The 20863-nt window shown below is 56.4% G+C and overlaps 1 protein-coding gene across 4 annotated transcripts in view; it reads left to right on the plus strand.

The window, feature by feature from the left end:
* The window catches only part of SRC (SRC proto-oncogene, non-receptor tyrosine kinase), a 28361-nt gene that overhangs the window by 2358 nt on the left and 5140 nt on the right, over nt 1–20863 (plus strand). Inside the window, exons 1-7 of one of the 4 annotated variants that reach the window (XM_088064442.1) lie at nt 10646–10681; nt 14002–14251; nt 14476–14575; nt 15036–15053; nt 18340–18438; nt 19194–19297; nt 20451–20600. In XM_088064442.1, the coding sequence (XP_087920568.1) occupies nt 14011–14251; nt 14476–14575; nt 15036–15053; nt 18340–18438; nt 19194–19297; nt 20451–20600 (712 nt within the window). In that variant the 5' untranslated portion in view covers nt 10646–10681; nt 14002–14010. Of the gene's footprint in view, nt 1–10645; nt 10682–13277; nt 13326–14001; nt 14252–14475; nt 14576–15035; nt 15054–18339; nt 18439–19193; nt 19298–20450; nt 20601–20863 lie in introns of those variants that run through there. The other 3 variants (XM_088064444.1, XM_088064443.1, XM_005524662.3) reach the window with 3 other exon arrangements.

Raw genomic sequence — 20863 nt, forward strand, 5'->3', positions numbered from 1 at the left:
ATTTATGGGCTGTGCAGCAGCAGGGAAGTCCAATGTTCCCTGTCTCAATCGTTAGTGGCCTTGCAGTGCTCCCTGTGTGATGGAGATGCCCTAATGATAGCTCTGCCCTTTAATGACTTTGTGCCAGTGATGGAAAATCATGGAGGTTCCGCGGGGAGGCAGAAAGGGCCATCCCAGCCCCTGCTGGGGAGCTGGGGGATGAGACACAGAGAGCACTGCAGTGACCAACCCATCTGAAGGCTCTGCTGCAGAGACAAGAGGGTCTTTCTCTGCCTTGGTGGCATGGAGGGGACATCAGCCATCCTGAGGCAGGGATGGCCTTTAGCAGCATGGGCAGCTCCTGCGAAGCAGCATCATTTCACTGAACACACTGAAGCAAGCAGAGGATGGGGCTGCCGCGCCTCCAAAATCCCATCTGCCTCTCCCTGTCGCTGGTGCGGGATCATGCCTGGTCTTTGAAGTCATCACAGAGCTAAACTCCTATCTAATGGGACCTGAAGGACTTGGTCCCCAACCTCTCATTTAAACAACCAGCAAATGCCTGTAAGATCTTGAAAGAGATGAGGTAGGAGGGAGCAAGCAGCCTGCACCTCCTCCCAGCATGTCTAAGCAGGGGGAACCCGCAAGCATCCCTGAGACAAAGCACTGGACTGCTGGCATGGCTGTGGGAAATTGGAAAGCTTATCTGAAGTGCTATTGTTTCCTGTGCTGTCTATTTTGCAGCTCGGTTTCCAACTTGTTTCTTTATCTCTTGGAACAATTTCCCATCTGAGCTCACTTCCGCAGTGCTCCGCATCACGCTCCGAAGCCTGCCTGGAGATGTGTCCAGGGTGCATTCCATCAGAAACAGCCTTGTCAGACAGCAGCACACCCCTGTACCTCCCTGCAGAAGGGAGCCCTTCAGTCCCATGCCTGGAGAGCAGCTCGGACCTCTGGATGGAAATAACCATCCGTGCATAGCTGTTCCTGGGACAGGAGCACGGGCTGTCACTGTTTCCAGTCCAGGCTCCTCTTCCTGACCGCCTGTAGCTGTGGGTGGTGCAGTCCAGCTCCCCAGGGCTTGTGTCTTGCTGAAGTTTCCACCCATCAGCAAAAAACATGCCGTGTGTCACGGGGCTGTTCTAAAGCCTTTGGTTCCTCATCGCTTAAATGGGCAGCAAACTGGGAGATAGTCCAGCATATCACAGAATCGTGGGATGGTTTGGGTTGTAAGGGACCATAAAGCTCATCTAGTTCCAGTTCCCTGATCATCTAGTTCCAGACTTGCCCAGAGTGTGCTTAGGAGGGGCAGCCAGGCCCCAGCTCGGTCCCAGGTTGGCAGAGTGACCTTGGCATGGTCCGTGTTGGGAAGCGGTGCCGCCGTGCACATGGCTCTGCACACACGTGCTCTGCAAAGAAAACCCTGAAACAGATTTCAGGAACAAATGCGGTTTGAACCTGGGCCAGGAACCAGGACCTGCAAATCTGCGTGTTGCACTGACTTCCCTTCAGGCTATGGATCTGCTGGCTGCTCTCACTGGGAAGCTGGGAGGGGTTTTTGAGGGCTGGGGGCTGGCTGGGCTGCCGAGGGCATCGGCTGCTGGGGAAGGTGGGACTGGTCATTGATTTCAACTCAGCCCTTAAAAAAATCTGCCCGAGCCTCTTGACTCCACGTAGTCTCAGTGGAGAAGCAGTGTTTGAAATATCCATGGGCTGGCATGTGGGATTGGTGGGCTTGTCTGGAGAAATGTGGAGAACTGAACTGCCTGGGAGTTTAAGGCAAAAAAATAAGAAATGGGGGCCGTGTGTAGCGAGCCTGCCCTCACCTCACAGCTGTGGGCCCCATGCCAGGAGAGCAGTGGGATGGCTTTGGGGGACATGTGATGCAGGGACATGTGTGACTTGGGCTGTGCTGTGGTTCTCTCCCTGTGCTGCAAGACTCAGAGGCTGGCCCTGAGTTTCCCAGCCCATGCTTGACCTGTTGTGGTCTCTCTCCTGTGACCCTGAGGTTTCAGCTGGCCCTGAGCCCCCTGTGCTGAGGATGGATGGATGGATGGATGGATGATGGATGGATGGATGGATGGATGGATGGATGGATGGATGATGGATGGATGGATGGATGGATGGATGATGGATGGATGATGGATGGATGATGGATGGATGATGGATGGATGGATGGATGGATGGATGGATGGATGGATGGATGGATGATGGATGGATGATGGATGGATGGATGATGGATGGATGATGGATGGGTGGATGATGGATGGATGGATGGATGGATGGATGGATGGATGATGGATGGATGGATGGATGGATGGATGATGGATGGATGGATGGATGATGGATGGATGGAGATGGATGGATGGATGGATGGATGGATGGATGGATGATGGATGGAAGGAAGGATGGATGATGGATAGATAGATAGATGGATGATGGATGGATGATGGATGGATGGATGGATGGATGGATGATGAATAGATAGATAGATAGATGGATGATGGATAGATGATGGATGGATGATGAATGGATGGATGGATGATGGATGGATGGATGGATGGATGGATGGATGGATGGATGGATGGATGGAAACCTGACTGTGTACTGTGAAAATAGTTTCCACCCAGTACAGCTGCTCCCATCCTTCCTGACTGTGCTTGGCAACCTTGGCCACCAAAAGCCTGGGCAACGAGGGTAAAAGCCCATTGCTGCATTGCCCGTCCACCATGGGAGAGGTTAACAAGTCCAGCCTGTCCTGAGCAATGTGTCCCCCTCCCATGCCACACACCAGTTTGGGGGCATCATGAGAGGGTCAGGTCACTGCTAAATTGGTCCTAAAAATATCTCACTTTGGGGCACCCTTTTGCGGTAATCTGGGGTTGGAGGTGTAGCACTGTGTCTGGGTTTCACTTCTCCACATTGCTTTCCCACTGCATTCCTCGGTTTCCTCCAGGAGCACCCGAGAGGCTGTCACTGGAGCTGGGTGAGGTTTTACACAGAGTGTGTGCCTCAGTTTCCCCCTCTCCCAGCCCCAGCTGCACTGTCCTACCCCACGCACACCCCACGGGTAAAGCCTCCCCTTAGGCAGGGCAAATAGAAATGTGATCTCCATGAAGCACAAGCACCTTCCTCATCCTCATCCTCAGCTGCAGCCAGTGCCAGCAGCAGTGGGGTCGGGCAGTGCTCTCCCTGGGCTTTTGATGTTCCTGGGTGGAAGCATGTGCTTGCTGACTTATGCAAAATAACTTCACAAAAAGGCTGTTGGAGTCACTCCCTGCTCAGACGGGCCCTTTCCTTCCCCTGCCCATCAAGCAAGTGCTGGTGGGGCCCTGCTGTGCTGGGAAAGGGATTGGGAATCCTTGGAACAGTGCTGGGGGAGCTTCCAGTGAGCACCCTGCTGCAGCAGGCAGGGAGGGTGACATGGGATCAGGAATGGTGCAGATGGAGCTGCAGAAGTCACTGTGACCAGGATGAGTTCCATACTCCAGTGCCATGAACAGCTGAGGACAGAAGTGTGTGTGGTGGGAAGGCTCAGGCTGCTGGGACTGCTGTGTGTGGCTGGTGCTGGGCAAGGAGGGCAGCTGCCTGCTCACCTGGCCTCCTGCACAGGTGCAGGTGTGTGTGGGGGTGTGCACGTGTGTGTACACACTCACCTGAGCCCTCTGGGTGATCTGGGGATGGGCACAGCTCTCGTGCTCCCATGCTGTGGTCCTGGGGGCTGCCCTGAAGGCACCGGGAGCACAGGTGATGGGAAGCAGAGGAGATGCCCTTCATCCCTTTGTCCCTGCATCCCTTCATCCTGTCACTGTAGGATGAGCAGCACAAGCGAGGGCTGCAGAGGTGCCATGGGAGGGTGCAAGGTCCATGTGTCACTGGTCACATCCATCTCTGTTCCCCACCACGACTGCAGTGAGCAGTGCCAGAGGTGTGCAGAGCCCAGCTCTCTGCTCCAGGAGTGACAGGGATAAGACACCAGCTCAGCACTTTTCTTTGTTTTTCATCTGCTCAGGTTGTTGATAGTGAGCACCGTCAGGGGCTGCACCTCACAGCTGGATCCTCTCTGACGTGAGCATCCCACTCACCCCAAGAGCAGCTGGCAATCCAACACAGTGTTTTGGGCTTGGAAAAGCTTTTTGGGGCTGGCTGATCTCCGTTTGCCCCTCAAGACCCTCCCTGGTTGCTTCCTCTGACGCATCCTGAGCAATGCTTTGTTTTGGTGGTGCAGATGGGAGTGGCTGTGGGGACCAGCATGTCTCAGGGCTCTGTTGCCAGTGATGTTCTCGGTGTTCCAAGGCCAGAGCCACAGTCCCATGCTGTGATCACTGGTGTGGGGCCTGCTCCCACAGCTGTCTGTGCCCATGGAGGTGAAATGAGTCGAGTGTGCACTGCTGGAGGCTGACCCTGCTCATCCAGCCCTGACCTGCAGCCACACATAGCATCTGTGCTTTAGGGCTGGTGGCCCCACGGTTCCCAGAGCATGAGGCTTGTGTTGGGCATTTACCACAAAGTAACCCAGGAAAATAATCAGCATAAATTTTGCTCTGTGAGATCCTGCTTATTTATTTGAAAATGTTCAGGGGTCTGCAAAGTGGGAAGTGTTTGAAATCTGTGACAGAAGAGCCTTGGCCTCTGCTTGGTTTGTCCTTCATCCCCTCCCACTGCAGTGAACCCCAGCATGTGTCCTGCCATGTCCCTGTAGTTCCAGCTGGGAGAGGGGCAATTCCCAGCTCCATGGGTCTGTGTCAAGGGTGCACATACCCACATACCCTCCCCACATCGTCCCCTTTTTTCCCCATGAGTGTTTCAGTTCCTGTTCCATGTCAGGAAGGGTGTGGGGCAGTTTTTCTCCACGGGGATCCTACAGGACCCCTCAGCAGGGCTGTTGGGGCTGTGGCTCTGGTCCTGGAGGGCCAGTGGGGCCCCAGGAGCTCCTTTCCTGGCTGGACTGGATGGGCTGGTTTCTCTGAAAGTGGAAATGTTTTAGCAGTGACGCCAGCGTGGCCAGGGGTGGTTGCAACTTGCTCAGATCTGGAGCTTTTCTGCCTCCTGCGTTCCTTGCCCCCTTCCTCCCCCTGCCCTGGAGATTTGCCGCCTGCCTGCGCTGCTGTCTCACCTGGGTCAGAATGGGTGTGTCAGCCCTGGAGCCACGGCAGACACAGGTGGCACCACTGTTTTGTCCGGATCTGAGACACCTGTGAGTCACATCAGCTCCCTGCTGCCACCTGCCCCTTCCCCAGGAGCCGGGCAGGGCATGGAGTGCGCTGGGTGCTGCCACAGCCATCCCCAGAGAGCACCCGGGGTTCATACTCACTTCCAGAAAGCAGAAGGAAACCACATTTCCTGGAGCCTGAGGCTGCCTGTGCTGGGAGAGGCACTGCAGAAATGGGGAACAGAAATCACCCCTCCTCCTCCTCCAAGGGCCAGCTTGTGTCACCAGGTCTCCATCACCCCCTCCAGTGGGGCCAGTCCCTTGTCCTGGTTCTTTGCCTGGAGGAGAGTGGGAACATCAGGGCAGTGATGGGCCATGGAAAGCTGGAGAATGAAGTGACAGGCAGTGGGAGCTCAGAGGTGCCAGCATGCCCAGGGGCCAGTGTTAAAAGGGCACATTTTGAGGAGTGCTGAGCCATGGGGCTGTTTTGGGGAAGCATTGTCCCGTGGCTCCAGGCAGTCCTGGTGGCCAAGAGCTCCAGCTCCTAGTGCCATTCCAGCTCAACATCAGAGTTTCCCTGCCCAGCATCGTCTCTTCCCAGCCCCACGGGCACTCCTGTCCTTAGAAACATTTCCTTTCAGTTTCCTTCTCCTGGACTTGGCAGGAGGAGAGCGATGCCCTCATCACCTGCCTGGGAGAAGCCAGTTCAGGTTAATGCAGGCCAAAGGCTTTGTGTGCCTTGGAAAGCATTTGCTGGAGCTGGTTGGGCAATTCCTGGCTTTGGCTGGTGTCCTGATGGGAATGCTGGAAGTGCAGGCTTGAATCAGGCTGGGAGGTACTGCTAGGCATCCCTGCTCCAGCCCGGAGCAGCACCAGCACGGTCAGGCTGCACAGCACCCAGCCAGCTCCAGCATCTCCTGCTGGGGATCCCGCCACCACTCCGGTCCCTGTTCCTGTGCTGGACCACCCTCAGGGTGAAAAGGCTTTGTTTTCCCTTCTCTAACTGGTGGAGAGCCTTACAGTGCAGGAAGGATGCACCCACATGCTGACAGATCCAAAGATGTGGATCCCCCTGTGAGTCCCCAGGGCTGCTGCAGTGCAGTGACAGCGATGTGACAAGGTGTGGCAATGGCCACCTTCCCTTCTCACATCTCTCAGTGGAGAACAGGCTTAAAACTGAGTGCTTAGCTCAGCACCAAGCAAGCACAACTTGCAGGACATTCTGCTTCCCCCATTCAGCTGCTTGCATTGTTTCAGGGAGATAAGGCTTGTGGCTTTCTCCTGCCAGCCTTATGCAGGATGGTGCTTGGGGGTGCCCAGTGTCAGGATGCCTCTGCCTTGCCTGGTTTTGGGGTTCTGTGGGGGTGGGGGGGGGCACAGCCTGCAGTTCTCTGTGGCCACTGACGTTGGCAGAGCCACTGCCCATCATCCCAGCAAGCCAAAATCTGCCTGTGGAGGGGCTGACCCTGTGATGGCTAGGAGAACTCAAGCTCCCTGCATGCTCCCAGTGTGCATGCTTGGAGTTTCCCAATTTCTTGGTCACATGAACATCCAGAATGTGCTTGTGTGCTTCTCAGGGTTTGTTTTGGTCTTTTAAAGTCCCTGTTTTGACATGTCTTTTCGGAGGCACTTCGCATCGCTCCTGACTGTGACTCTCCCCCATGCTTAGGGGGAGTGAATTTGGATGGTTGATCTAATTATCCTTTCCCTTTTTGTGATGCAATGGCCTCTGCTGTCTTGGGCTGTGGAGCTTTAATTAAGATGGTCTTAATTTTAACGGGAGTTGACAGGGTCAGAGAGGAAGGGTTGGGACTTTTATCTGAGGGGAGTGTGTAGCTGGGCCCCCGCACAGCAGCTGCACTGCCCTCCCTACTCCAGCCATTCTTTCATCTGGAAGAGCTCTCCATCAGCTGGGGGGAGCCAGGGGATGGCTTTGGCTCAGATGCCTTCAACATGCTGTTACTGGGTGAAGCAGAGATCCCAGACAGGCACTGGGGCCACCTGCCTGTGGCTTCTCCTGTCCCCAGATTGGAGCTGAGAGATGAAGTGAGCATCTCTGCATTGTTCCTTCTGTTTTAGGAATCAGTGCAGGTGAGAAATGAGTGTCCTTGTGGAGGAGAAGGGCTGCAGGCACAAGCCAGATGTGCCCTCACTGAGTCAGCCGGGCAGGGAGAGGGTCTGCAGCATCCCACCCCTCTTGTGGGGCTGGGGCAGCAGTTCCCCCTCTTCACAGCTCCCCGGACTCATTGCACTGAGGCTGCTCCCAGCTCTGCTCTGCTCTGGCAGAGACGAGCCTGTGTTCCCTGACTTGTACTGAGCAAAGCCTGGTGGCTCGGGGCGGGGGACAGGAGTTGTCCCTGGCTGGACACAGTGCCTGGCTGTACTGGGGTGCAGAGGGGATGCTGGGCTGAGCCGGGGCAGCCAGGCTGTCCCCAAAGCTCCGGTGGCTGTGCTGCTGCTCGCTGGCCCCCAGCTGTGATGCTTGTCGTGGGAAAGGGCAAAACCAGGAGCATCCCCTGGGACAGAGGGGGAAACTGTTCTGTGAGCATATCCGGGGCTGTGTGTCCTACTGAAATGTGGGGAGGGAGCAGAGAGGGAAGCGGGGAAGGGGACAGGGTGCCACCTTAAGATGACTGAAAGACCACCTCGATGTGGTTATGGCAGCACTCACCAAGGCGGGGGTTCACCCCCAGCACTCTCCCAGCTCTCTGGGGCCAAGCTGGCAGGGACAGCACTGCTGCCACTTCGTGCCACCCAAGCAGGGGGACACGGGGGATGGCAAAGTGCCCTTTGGCCGCCTCCAGCCTGGGACCTCTGATTTAATGGCACCCCTTGCATCCTTCGATCCTGCCCCGGCTGGCCCTGCTGGGAGGGCTGTGCCAAGGGGATGGAGGGGCTGGCTGTGTTTGGGGCCGCTGCTCTGTGCCTCTCCCTGTCCCCGCTGCCGGCTGCCATGGGCTGGGTGCCGCCAGGCTGCTTTGTCTCGCCCGCCGTCCCGCACGCTTCATTTTTCAGTCTGGTGTGAGACAGTTGTCGTGATTAATCTCACCGGGGCTCTGCGAGCTGAGGACACGGCTGAGCTCGTCTCTCTCCATCGTGGGTGGGTGCTGGTGCTCCCAGCCCCTCTCCCCCATCATCCCCATCCCGCCTGCCGGCAGTGCTGCTCGGCACCCCCGGCTCTGGAGCCGCTCCAAGGACAGCGCCTGCTTTGCCAGAGATGTTTCCCTCCCCAGAGCTCGGTGTCTGCTGTTGGGCCCCAGCCTGCCGCGGCATTTCCCAAGGTTTCTGCCTCTGCTGTGTTTTGTCTGCTCCCAATCAGTGTCTTTTGTTAGTGTCTTCGCACAGACGATAAGATCGCTTCCCCTCTCGGCCAGCCCGCAGTACCACGGCCATTGTGTCCCTGAGCGATCCAGGCGCAGCGGAAAGCAGCGGGACTCGCCGGGAGCCGCCGCTTCCCCTCGCTGCTGCCTTTGCCAGAGCATCTCTCCACAGGGAGGTAGGGCAGAGGATGGAGCCTTTTCCTGCCACCCGATTTACCGATTAATTTTTCGGGGGAGACAGCCCGGAGCGCGGGTGTTGGAGACGTGGGGATGCTGGGCAGTGCAGGTGGCATTTCCAGCGCCGGCAGCGGAGGACGGGCGTGCCGCTCTCTCTCGTACCGTGATCTGATCCGAGCCGAGGTGTGCAGCCGAGTGTGCTTCATTTTTTAATTGCTTTTGGAGAGGGGAGGACGGGGTTGGCCTCTCCTTGCTGCGGCCTCTGCCCCGGGCGAGTTGTGTGGCTGAGCTCAGCCCTGGCACCCTCCCCTCTGTCTCGGGAGGAATGGAGGCCGGGAAGATCCCAAATGCAGAGCCAGCAGCACACGGAGACAGGTGGGCATGGCAGATAGTGAGCCTGGCTATGGCCGTGCCAGTGGTGTGCTGGTGAGGATGGCAGCCCCACTGCCAAGCGAGCAGCAGGACTGTGCCAGATATGCCAGATGTGCCAGGGAGTGCCAGGCTGCTGCCACCTTCAGCCACCAAACAGTCAAATCTCCCAGCATGAGGTTGGTAGTGCGTCCATCCACCCAGGGACTTGCCCTTCCCCATCGGTGGACCTGGCACCCCACTGCTCCAGCACATGGCTGACCCCAGGCTGAGGCATATTTGGATTTTCCTCGTCGCTTTTTTGTCTCTTTTTGGTCTAATCATTGTTGTGGCCTCGCAGCATGAGCCCGTGCCACAGCGTGCCCGGGTGGCAGGGGCACGGGCACCGCGTGTGTACGCGGCACAGCTTTATTTGTATGTGCTGCAGCCTGGAGTTGGGGCTGCAGCTTCCCCCCTCCATCCCGCTGTGCAATCATTACCAGCCAGTATTTGTCAAGTACAAATTACAAACCATTCAACGTCTTAAAGAGCTGTCAGTCAGCTCCCACTCATTATCCTAATCAAATGCACTAAAAATAGTGACAAAACTTATTAGTTGGGGGAAGGGGAGGCCGTGAAAACAAACCTGCGGTGGGGCAGGGCCCCGGCTTGCAGACACTGGGATGTTCCCTTTATATGAGGTGTAAAACCAAGGGTGCTGCCCTTGGATGAGCTGTGAGACTTGGGCTCCAGCTGGGACAGGAGCCTGTTGGGATACTGCCTGGGGCCTTGAAGTGGGGTCTGAATCCCCTCTGTGCCGGAGCGGGAGCCTCTGCCCAGCGTTGGGTGAGCAGGGCTGGTTGGAGAGAGAATTTTCTTTCTGTAGGAGAAGAGGGAGCAGTTCCTGCAGGAGCAGGGGCTGGGAAAGGGTGGCAAAGCCAGGTGAGAGGCTGCCCTGGCTCTGCGGGGCCATGTCCTGCTCTGCTTTCTTCCTGAAGCTCTGCCCCAAGCTGCTGCTGCTGCTGAGAAGGGTCTTCCCATCACGCACAAGTGTGACAGAAAACAGTCCTTTTTGAAAAATTTAGCTAAAATATGCTTTTCTGGATGAGTCGGGGCTTGAGCAGCACAGGTTGCTCCCGTACCTTGTGCAGGCTTTGTGCCGTACATTTGTCTCGGCTGGTGGGGATGAGCAGATGACACATCCCGGGGGACCAGGTCTCTGCTTGGTGGCCGACCATGCCTACCGCGGGTCGAGGCTGTCCGGAGATGGAGCAACAGGGCTGGAAATGCTGGTGTGTCTGGAGGAACTGGCTTTGCTTTTCCCCTGAAAGATCTCTTGCTGGGCTGGGGGTGCCTGCGCTCCCCTTCCACTCTGGGACATCGCTTGAGGCGGCTCCAGCCGCCTCCTCTCCCATCCCCAGTGGGGTTGATGAAGTGGAGCAGAGAATCATCCCGTCTTCACACATGAGAGATCAGAGCCAGCGGGTGTGAGCTGCCGGCCCCACGCCGGAGGGATGGCGAGGAGGAGGAGGAGGAGGACGAAGGCAGTTCTGGGCACTGAACCGTGCCGTGGGGAGATGGTGTCGGGGCGCGGGGGCTGCCGCGGGTGCTGACACTCCTCTCCTCGCAGGCTGCAGCGGGAGCTGAGCTGAGTTCGCCGGCAGCACCTCCCCAGCCCGCGGCGAGGCTGTAGCCGAAAGCAGCGGTAAGGCACGGCCGGGGAGCGGGGAGCGGGCTGCTGTACCTGCCGGGGGCCCCGCAGCATCCCCGGCTGCGCTGGGTGCGGGAGCACAGCCCTCCGTGCGTGTTCCCCGCGGCCCGGCCGGCCGAGCTGAGGCCTCGCAAGTCGTGCCGGTGGTGGATGCTGATGTGCCGCTGGCACTGCCCCCCGGGCGGGGAGCGGGGAGCTCCTGCAGGCTGCGACGTGCCCGGGGTGCTAATCCCCGCCGCAGAAAGCTGCCTGCCCGCCGCCCCGCATCGCTCCCAGCCCGGCGCTGGCCGTGCTCCAGCCCTCTGCACAAGCCTTGGGAAGGGGAGAGGGGCGGTGCTGCTGAAAACCGAGGCACTGGCCGGGATGGGGAGCGATGCTGACCCCCCCCCCCCCCCCCCCCCATTGTCAGCTGTGAAAAGCTCGGCAGCAGGGCAATATCCCTCTGGGCATCAGCCAGGCTGCCCTGGTGGATGTTGGTGGTGCTGAGCATCCCTGCAGCCTGCTGCGTGTGGAAATGCTGTATTTATTAGACATAAATTTATTAGACATATACACAGCATAGCTCCTGGCAATGGGTATTTTTTGCAGTCTGGCTGCTGCGATGCTGTCCCACAGCTCCCAGGTGATGCTGCTGGGGGGTGCTGGAGCCACCACACTTCCTTCTCTGCCCTTTGACTCCGATGGGGTTTCATTGGTGACTGTGCCAGAGGCACGGGGGTCTCTGCCTGGTGCCTCCCGAGGACCTGAGTGCACAGCACATTCCTGCTGTCATTAATCACTCCTTTGCCAGGCTCTTGCACAACCCTGCATTCTCCCAAAGAAATCTGCACCCTTTCCTTTCCAGCTGCCAAGGGGATGTGGGAGCTGTAAGGGTTTTTTCAGGCCCCTCTCCTCCCTGGGGACAGGTGGAGAGCCACAGGGCTAAAGCCACATGGTCATGTTGGCTGAGTTACCTGGGACTCAGGTGTGGGGATGGTGTGAGGCTGCTGGTGACTCTGGGCAGTTTGGGGTTGCCAGCCTGCATTTTGCACTGGCCAGATTGAAGCCAGAGTGTGCAGGTATTTAGATGCAAAGCAACAGGAGAGCTTGGAGTGGGGCTCTGCATCCCCTTCCTCAGAGAGCTGTGAGCTCATCCTCCTCCTCCTCCTCCTCCTCATCCTTCTCCATCTTTGGCTCTTCAGCCAAGGTCCTGACAGCTGGATTGGGCCCTGGCAGAGCATCATGTCCCATTGACCAGCACACCCTGGAAGTTGCACCTCCTGTGCCCACAGGCTCAGAGGTGTGAAGGTGAGGACCCCCCTGCTTTAGGGAAGTGCCTGGAGGATCCCTTGTCCCTTCCCTGTGCTCTGCTCCTGGCTAGTCTCTGAACATATTGATTACTCTGTACCTTGATTTCCTCAGCACACTGATAAATCCTTTTGTAACTCAGGCTCAGAAAATGTGCTTGCAGGACACTCATGTCCCCAAAGTGCTGCTAACCCCACCACCCTGGCTGGGGTGTTTTCCTGCCTGGGGAAGTGCTGGCTTCCAGGGGAAACTCTGAGCAGCTCTACGCTTGCTCACGGTCGCGTGGGGAGTCACAAGCCACACGATCACAGCCCTGCCATGCTCCCACTTTTCTCCCTGCACTGCCACTGGCATCCTGGGAGCCCCAGCGGGTGCCAGAGCCCCAGGCAGAGGTGAGCAAGGGGCTGGCTGGGGACAGGGAGGTGGGGGCTCCTTGTCATCACTCCTCAGGTCTTGCTCTCCCCTGTAGTTCTGCTTCTACTGCAACAAGCTTTTAAAGTGCATTTTTTAATAGGACAGACTCCTTTCCCCTGGCTGCAGGATCTGCCTCTGGATTGCCAGAAGTGACCATTTGCAAGTCACTTACCTGATCCTTATTCGCTCTGTGACGCCCAAAGCCTGGCACAGCTATGGGTGGACTGAGTCCTGTGGTAGATAGAGCCATGGTCCCTCCTCATCATCTGCATCCACAGGAGGAGGGACAGCTCTGCTGCCCACTGGAGTGGCTGCTGGGGTCATATCCAGCACAAAAAAATCAGTTTATTACATTTCCCAAACCATGTCAGGGTCTGAGCCTGCCAGCAGGGTCACACAAGGACACTGCTGGTCCTCTGTGCAGTGTGGGAGCTGGAAAACAGTAGATGGAAATTGTGTCTTTTGGGAAATAAGCCCTGATCATCAGTCAAAGCCCTTGCTGTGGGAGGGGAGCTGAGGGGGACAGGGGGCAGCTTGTCCCTGGCACCCCTAAGCTTTCCCACAGCAAGAGCCAAGGGCTTCACTGGGGCTGTGCAGGCTGCTGGGGCTGCCCATGGCTCTGGGGGCTTGGCCCAAGCTTCTCTCCAAAGCTAGAAGAAGCCTCTGCTGGATGAGGCTGAGCCCTCCCCAAGCCTCACGGATGGCTGTGTCCAGGTCTGCCCTGTGGGCAGCAGCTGCCTCCTCTGCTGCTTCCCTGCTTGTTTTTTTATCAGAGAAACTCTCCTCCCTGCTTGTCTCCACCTCTCTTTTCCCTCCTGCCATGCGTGATCTAGCCTAAATATTTCCTTCCATAGCTTCAGGACACACTGCTGGGTATCCTGCCATCTTTGGAGACTGCAAATAATTCCCTGCCTTCATTTGTGTCATTACCTTGAAGGTATTTATAGAGTGTGGTCTTGAGTGGAAAGGAAGGCTATATATAAACTATTTGACTATATATAAAGGAGAGATCCCTTGGTCCTTAGCTGCAAACTGCCTGAAACTGCACCTAATTCAAAGTTTTATTCTGTTGGCTGCATGTTTTGGACTTCAAAGGTCTGTCTTCAGTACTTTAATCCCCATCCTTGTAGAAGCTCATGTGTAGGAGGAAACATGTGGGGACTGAGTTGTGTCCCATGGCAGATGCCTGGCCCCAGAGCTGCCACAGTCTCAGCACAGGTCCAGGTTCCATGCTCAGCAGCTTTGCTCTGCACTCCCACAGCTCAGCCAGCTTCCCTCTGCTCCCAGAGCACGTCCTGGCAGTTTCACTGGCTGCTGCAGCCACACAGGAGGTGTCTTGGTGTTAATGAGGGGCAATGGTATCCGAGGGCAAGGGCAGGATGGCCAGACTGCCCAGCAGCTGCTGCTTGAACAGACTCCAGAGGTTGTTTCATTTCCTGGTGGGCAGGCATCTGTCACTCGAGCCCTGGGAAACAACTCCCTATTAACAATAATAACTACAATAATAATAATAATAATAATAATAATAATAATAATAATAATAATAATAATAACAATAACAGTAATAATAATAATAATAATAGAAGCTGTCTGTATGTCTGTGTGTCCTCCAGCCCGGGACCATGGGGAGCAGCAAGAGCAAGCCCAAAGACCCGAGCCAGCGCCGGCGCAGCCTGGAGCCCACGGAAAACACCCACCATGGGGGTTACCCAGCCTCACAGACACCCAGCAAGGCGGCTGCTCCCGACGCCCACCGCACTCCCAGCCGCTCCTTCGGGACCATGGCTGCTGAATCCAAGCTCTTTGGAGGCTTCAACACCTCGGACACGGTCACCTCGCCGCAGCGTGCCGGGGCGCTGGCTGGTCCGTGTGGGCTGGGCTCGGAGGGGTGGGGAGGCTCCCAGGCTGGTCATGGTGGGTTTGCGTCCAGCTCCTTGGGGTCTCGGGATTTTGGGGGACTCTGGGCTCGGGGGAGAAGCAGATCTGTGTTATCAGCCAGTGGGAGGGGATGTCCCTGGGGAGGGGACCCGGCACTGTTCCGTGGTGGCAGCCGTGGCTGTGCCCGTCCTGAGTGCTCTTTGTCACAGGGGGAGTCACCACCTTCGTAGCCCTCTACGACTACGAGTCCCGGACTGAAACAGACTTGTCCTTCAAGAAAGGAGAGCGCCTGCAAATTGTCAACAACACGTGAGTGTCCCTGTCCCTGCAGCCCAGGGGCTCACCACGTGGTGAGCTGTCACCTCTGTCCCTCCCGTGGAACCCCCAGCCCAGCCCGGCAGGACCAGCTGTCCCAGGGATGGGAGCCCAGAGAGATGTGCCAAAATGCACACGGACACGGTGACTTGTCCAAGGACACTGACACTGACAGCTGTCCTTTGCCTGATTCCTCATCCTCCTGGCCCTGCTGCTGGTCACTGTGGCCTCACAGCCTTGTCACCAAGCCACGTCCTCTCTTTGCTGGCCGTTCTGTGCCCTCCAACACAGTGCTGTGTCCCCACCAGTCCCATCCCCATCCATGCTCAGCTCCCTGTCATTAGCCTGGACATATCTCTCAGCTTCATGGGTGCTTTTCCCTGTGCTTGCACACTGTCTCTGGTCTCACGTTCTCTCTTGACTCTTCTTTCTCTCCCTCCATGCTGTCGTTTAGGAGAAAAGTGGATGTCAGGTGTGTATTGCACATTCTTACTGTTATTATAAATGACCTAAATGATCAAAGCATGTCTGCTTCCCACTCTAAGGGCAGGTTGGATGGAGCAGGGCTGGGAGGAGATGGTTTCTAGATGGTTTTGTGGTTGCTTGCATTTGTCCTCTCTGAGTGACCAGAACGGAGCAGGGAGTGCCTTCCCATGCTGGGGAAATGTTCCACCCAGAGCTGTGTCTGCACCTGGGAGCTCTGAACCCGTCCCCTTTCCTTGTCCATGTGTGGCTCCCCTCTGCACTCTCTTTCCAGTTGGCTCTCCACTCCCCCCTGCCCTTTGCATTTTTCTTTTGCTTTTTTTAATCTTTACTTTTATATTTCATGAGTGGCTCTGGTGATTCAAGTATTTCCTTAGGTTTGCTCCTCATCCTGGTCACCACAGCACATCCATCACATGCAAGGCAGCATGGCCAGCTGGAAGATGCTCCTAAAAATGATCCTGTATTAACCCCATGTGTGGTCTGTCCTGACAGGAGGCACACACAGTCCAGAGCCTGGCTGGCAGAGCCAATGTCCCCAGTGTCCCCAGCTATGGAGCTGCCACAGGGTCCCGAGGGTGTGCAGCTCCTGCTCCCCCTCCACTGCTGCCTTCCAACATGGGCACCCAAAACAGCAAAGTCAAAGGGTGGAAAGATGAGGGAACATCCCAGGAGTGAAATTTCTCCTGCAGTGCTTGGGCAATGTGGCACAAACATGTTTTCAATCTGATCCTTGTTCTCGTTTCAATGCTGTTTGTTAAAGGTGATTTGTTTCATCTATGAAGTCTGGGATGTGCAGCGTTTCAATGTTGTGGAAAAAGCCTGGATTTGGGAGTTTTGGTGTTTCTTACTTTCAGTCTTAGCAGTGTGTGAGCTCCATGCTTGAGTTCTGCAGCTGTTGCAAAGTGAGCTCTGCCCATGGGGATCCAGATCAGGCCCATGTATGAGGGGTTTTTCTTTACACCTTTTATCAATTCTGGGGTTTCCACACTTTTTTTCCTCTACTGCTACTTGTCAAGGGCTCAGTCAGAGGGAAGGCTCAGTCTGTGATGGGCTCTGCAGCATCCTGAGGAGCAAAAGAGCTTTTTTTGGTGATGCAGTCCTTTGGTGGAGAGTGCAGGATGCAGCTGCCAACCTTCCCAGTGCCTGTGTGGGTGAGATGTCCACAGGGAGAGAGGTGGTGGAGGAAGCTGGACAGTTTGTGCAGTGCTCAGGGGTGAATCACTCTTCTCAATGACCTCCCAGAGATGCTCACACAATCTGGGAACAGCTCAGGCTGCAGCACTTTGGGGACAGCAACAGACAGATGTGTGATGTCCCCTTCCTCTGGTCTCCCTGGCAGGACAGTCAGTGCCCTGGAGCTGCAGGGAGGGCACTTGGGTTCAGTCCAGGAAGGGCTGGTGGGTGCTGGGCACATCAGGAGCCCAAAGGGTGACTTTGCAGGGTGGCACCAGGTTTTGGCTGCTCTGACGGGGCTGGGGCTGCTCAGGGTGAGACAAGAAGCCTCCACATCGCTCACCTCCCTGCTCTGGGTTGTCCTACCAATCTACCCAGTGTAGAAAGGCTCTTGTAGTACCGTTTCCAGTAGGAAGAAGTCTCCTCCCAGTCAGCAGGCAGCCAGCTGGAATGTGGCGGGATATTTTGGGTAAGACTGTGCAGGGAATTGTTGAAATGCTTTGTTTTGATGATGATGATTATTATTATTTTTTTCCCCACTGAGACATTTTTGGAATAGTTTGTTTTGCTGAATTCCCAGCTTGCAGCCTTGCAGCCCAAGCTGGAATAAAGCCACAAGTCAAAAGCTGGGCATTTTTCAAGCAGATGTTTACTCTGGTCCTGTGGGAAAGGAGCCCAACCAGCCTCCTGTCCCTTTAGAGCCACCTCAGTGAAGGTGACTGGGGCAACAGCCCTGGCTAAGGAGCACAAGCTGCCTACCAAGAGATGTGCTGGGGCTGGAAGAAGCTAAAATGTCATGCAGGGCTGCTGTGAGGCTGTTCCAGGGGCAGAGCCCAGCTCTATGAGTAGGAAGAGATGCCTGGAAGGTCCCCACCATCCCCACCACACTGACAGCATTGCAGGGGGCTGGGGGCCATGGCTGGGTTGTGCCGGTGCTTTGAAGCATCACTGGTTTAGCTGGGAAAAGCACAGGTCACAAGCAGCTGGTGAGTCTGGAGCAAGGATGGAGGTTTACACGTCTGTAGGGTCAGGGATGGGTCTGGATGTGGTTTGGTGATCCTTGTAGTGGTGAGTGAGGTTGTTGGTGTTTTTCTGTAGCATGTTTGCGGAGATTGTCCTGCCAAGCTCTTGTATCCTTACGGTGCCGTTCCCACGAATCTGCGCTTTTCCCGTAGCCTCGTCTCCCTTGTGGTCAGGATGAATTCTGTGATTGTCTTTGATGGGCAAGAAGATGCAGGTGGTGGGAGGAAAAGCCCTGCTGTCTGCAGGAAGGGGAAGCCACCTCCTGCCGTCCTCTTGTTGTTCTCTGTTTGTTGTCCTTTCCAGCCCTGTCCGGAGTGGGAGCCGGAGGGAAGGAGGGCAGAGCACCCTCCAGCTCCTGGGGGCACACCTGGGGCCGCTGTGCCCGGGGCAGGAGGACAGATGGTGGCTCAGCCACGGGTTTTTAGGGACAAGGAGCCTCACTCGTGGCTGTGCCCTCGATGGGGCAGCAGGAGATTCCTGGTTGGGGCCACAGCCTTTCAGGGGCTGTGAATGGGACACCCGGGCTGGACAGATCCCACTGCAGCCAGGCTGGACACCACGGATGGGCAGGGCTCAGCCCCTGCCCAAACCTCAGCCCTGTCCTGCTGCTTTTCTGCAGCCTGTGTTTAACTAACTCCCTTGGGTTTTCCTGGTTCTTTTCCATCGCTGCCATCGTTCTGTTGCTTCTCCACGTTTCCTGTCTCTCCCTTTGCCTGCTGCTCCCTGCTGCCAGGACCCCCAGTGCCTCCCAGCCTCCAGCCAGATACCCTTCCCATTCAGGTGGCTCCAAAGTTATTTTGGTTTGCTGGCTGCCCTGCCTGGCTCAGGTTTAAAGCTTTCTATATGTGGATGGGTGGTCCCAGTAACAAGAGCTCACCCAGACAGAGCCACGGGCAGGGGCTGGCAGCAGGAGCACTCCTGGCTGGGGTCTGGCTGTGGGGCTGGGGGCTGTGGGGCTGCACCTTTTCCCCGTGGGGCTCTGTGCTGGCTCATCCTCCCCCGGTGCCTGTGGGCGGGCGAGGGGCTGGCTGGGGGGCTCCTGGCTTCACACTGAGTGTGTTTTGGTTCTCTTGCAGGGAAGGTGACTGGTGGCTGGCTCATTCCCTCACTACAGGACAGACGGGCTACATCCCCAGTAACTATGTCGCGCCCTCAGACTCCATCCAGGCTGAAGAGTAATTGCCATCTTTTAGACAGTTTATAGACAAGTGATAGCAAACACACCCCGAGCGCTCCCCCTCCACCCCTGCCCTGCTCCTGGGAGAAGCCTCCAAGCCCTCAGGATTTTTCCTTTTTGTTAGTTTTCCCCTTTGAATGTCCAAACTAGCCTTTCTTTAAAGCCATAAATGCGGTGCTGCAGCGTGCTTGCGTGGTGGAGGGGTGAGTGGTGGCATAGCAGGGCCGTGGATGCTCTTGGTCTGGTTTTGATGGAGAGCCTGGAGAAGAGAAGGCTCCAGGGACATCTCATTGCAGCCTTCCAGAACTTAAAGGGGATTCTAAACAAGAGAGAGACTTTTTACATGGGCAGAAAGGCCTGTGAAAAGACAAGGAGGAATGTTTTTAAACTAAAAGAGGAGAGATTTAGAGTAGATGTTAGGAAAAAGTCCTTCACCCTGTGGATGGTGAGACACTGGCACAGGTTGCCCAGAGAAGCTGTGGCTGCCCCATCCCTGTGAGTGTTCAAGGCTGGTTTGGATGGGACTTTGAGCAACCTGGTCTAGCTGAAAGTGTGGCAGGAAGGTTCCAGCCCTGATGGTAGAGAGGTGATGCCCAGCCCAGGCTGTTTGTGGCACACAGCAAGGTGCCCGAGCCCAGACACAGCCCCTGGTCTCCCAAACCTGCAGTGGGTGGGCCAGAGCTGAGCCCCCTGCTTGGGCAGGCAGTGGAGGGGGATAGTGCCAGGTGCTGAGCCTCTGCCTTTCTCCTGCAGGTGGTATTTTGGGAAGATCACTCGCCGGGAGTCCGAGCGACTGCTGCTCAACCCCGAAAACCCCCGAGGGACCTTCCTGGTCCGGGAGAGCGAGACCACGAAAGGTGAGCTGGGCTGGGGGTATTGCTGGCCTGGAGGAGACCCTCTCTGGGGGGTGTGGAGGTACCCTGAGTCCCCTCAGTCTCTCCTGCTGGTGCTGGTCTCCAGGGAGCCAATGCTGATGTTGCCATCACATCACCAGTGGCATGTCTGTGCCAAATGCTCTGTTACACCACTGAGCCCGTAGGCTGCAGGGATGTGGCCACTTCTCTCTCACCACTGCCTACCCAGTGAGTGCCCTTCACAGAGCTGGTTCAGCTCCTGGGTGGAAGGCAGGTGTCTCACCAACTCTGGCAAGACCACCAGGCAGGAAAGTCTCTGTTTTTTTTGTTGTTGATTTATTTGGTTGGGTTTTGGTACACCCCCAGCTAGATGTTTTTTTTGGTTTTCCCCTTGGTCCCTATATGGTGACAAGACCTTGAACATGTGTTTCCTGGACAGCCAGGCTGGGGGAATGATGAATTTAGTCCTTTCAAGTCTGACACTTCTAAAAGTGTGAGTTGTGATCTTTGAGGTCTGACTCCATCTGAGGATGATGTTTCTTACCTGGTTTAGTTTGGCTCAAAAGGCACCTTTGGGAAAAGCCCCTTGACATCCCTTTCTGGTTTTATGCCTTGAACTTATTTGTTTTGTTCTGATGGAAGCAGCTTCTTCAAGCAGCAACATAAATCTTCCCCTCTGCTATCTGTGGCCCAGCAACACCACGTTGTTCTCATGTGGGCAGAGCAGAGCCAAGCTCCTGAAGCAATGCCTGTGATGGGATTTATGCAGGAGGGAATTGGGCCCAGCAGCCCCTTAGCTCCTCTCTGAGACACTGAGGAGTTGTTGGTCAGCAGTTCCCCCCAGCCTGGCTCTGCCTGCTCCTCTCCCCCTGTTAGCACATCCCATAGGATGGCTGCTGGCAGAGCTGCTGTGCAAGCAGAGGGCAGCTGGAGGTTGTGATGGTGTGGCATGGCTGTAGCTGGGGGATTTGTGCCGTTCCTCCCCGGCACCTGGTGCCAGCTGGTGCAGCCAGGAGCCGCTCCCCTTCCTCTGCTTTTGGGTGAAGGCAGCACCTCCATGCCCAGTCCTGCCTCGGCCATGCTCCACCACAGTGGGACCCCATGGGGAGCACCCATCCCTGGCACATCTCCCACAGCTCCTCTGTCCTGCCCACAGGTGCCTATTGCCTCTCTGTGTCCGACTTTGACAACGCCAAGGGGCTCAACGTGAAGCACTACAAGATCCGCAAGCTGGACAGTGGCGGCTTCTACATCACCTCCCGCACCCAGTTCAACAGCCTGCAGCAGCTGGTGGCCTACTACTCCAGTGGGTAGCCATGTGGGTCCCCTTGGGGTCTGGGTGGCACCCTGGGTGCTGTCCCTGCCCTCGCTGCAGGGCGGGTGCTGCTGGGAAGTCATTGCTATGCTGGGGGACACCAAACCAGCTGTGTGGGACTGTGATGAAAAGATGGGTTTTAGGGCAGAGGGTGAGGGTTTGAGTATGGGTCCCCAAGGTGTTTACAGGAAAGATGTGGAGTAAAGACATGCTTAAGTACCCATGTGTCACCCTGCTGTTGTCCCTTCCTGTGC

This window comes from Pseudopodoces humilis, chromosome 19 (genome assembly GCF_049639895.1).
Source record: "Pseudopodoces humilis isolate 2021_Gansu_Grassland_sample_001 chromosome 19, ASM4963989v1, whole genome shotgun sequence".
Lineage (NCBI taxonomy): Eukaryota > Metazoa > Chordata > Aves > Passeriformes > Paridae > Pseudopodoces > Pseudopodoces humilis.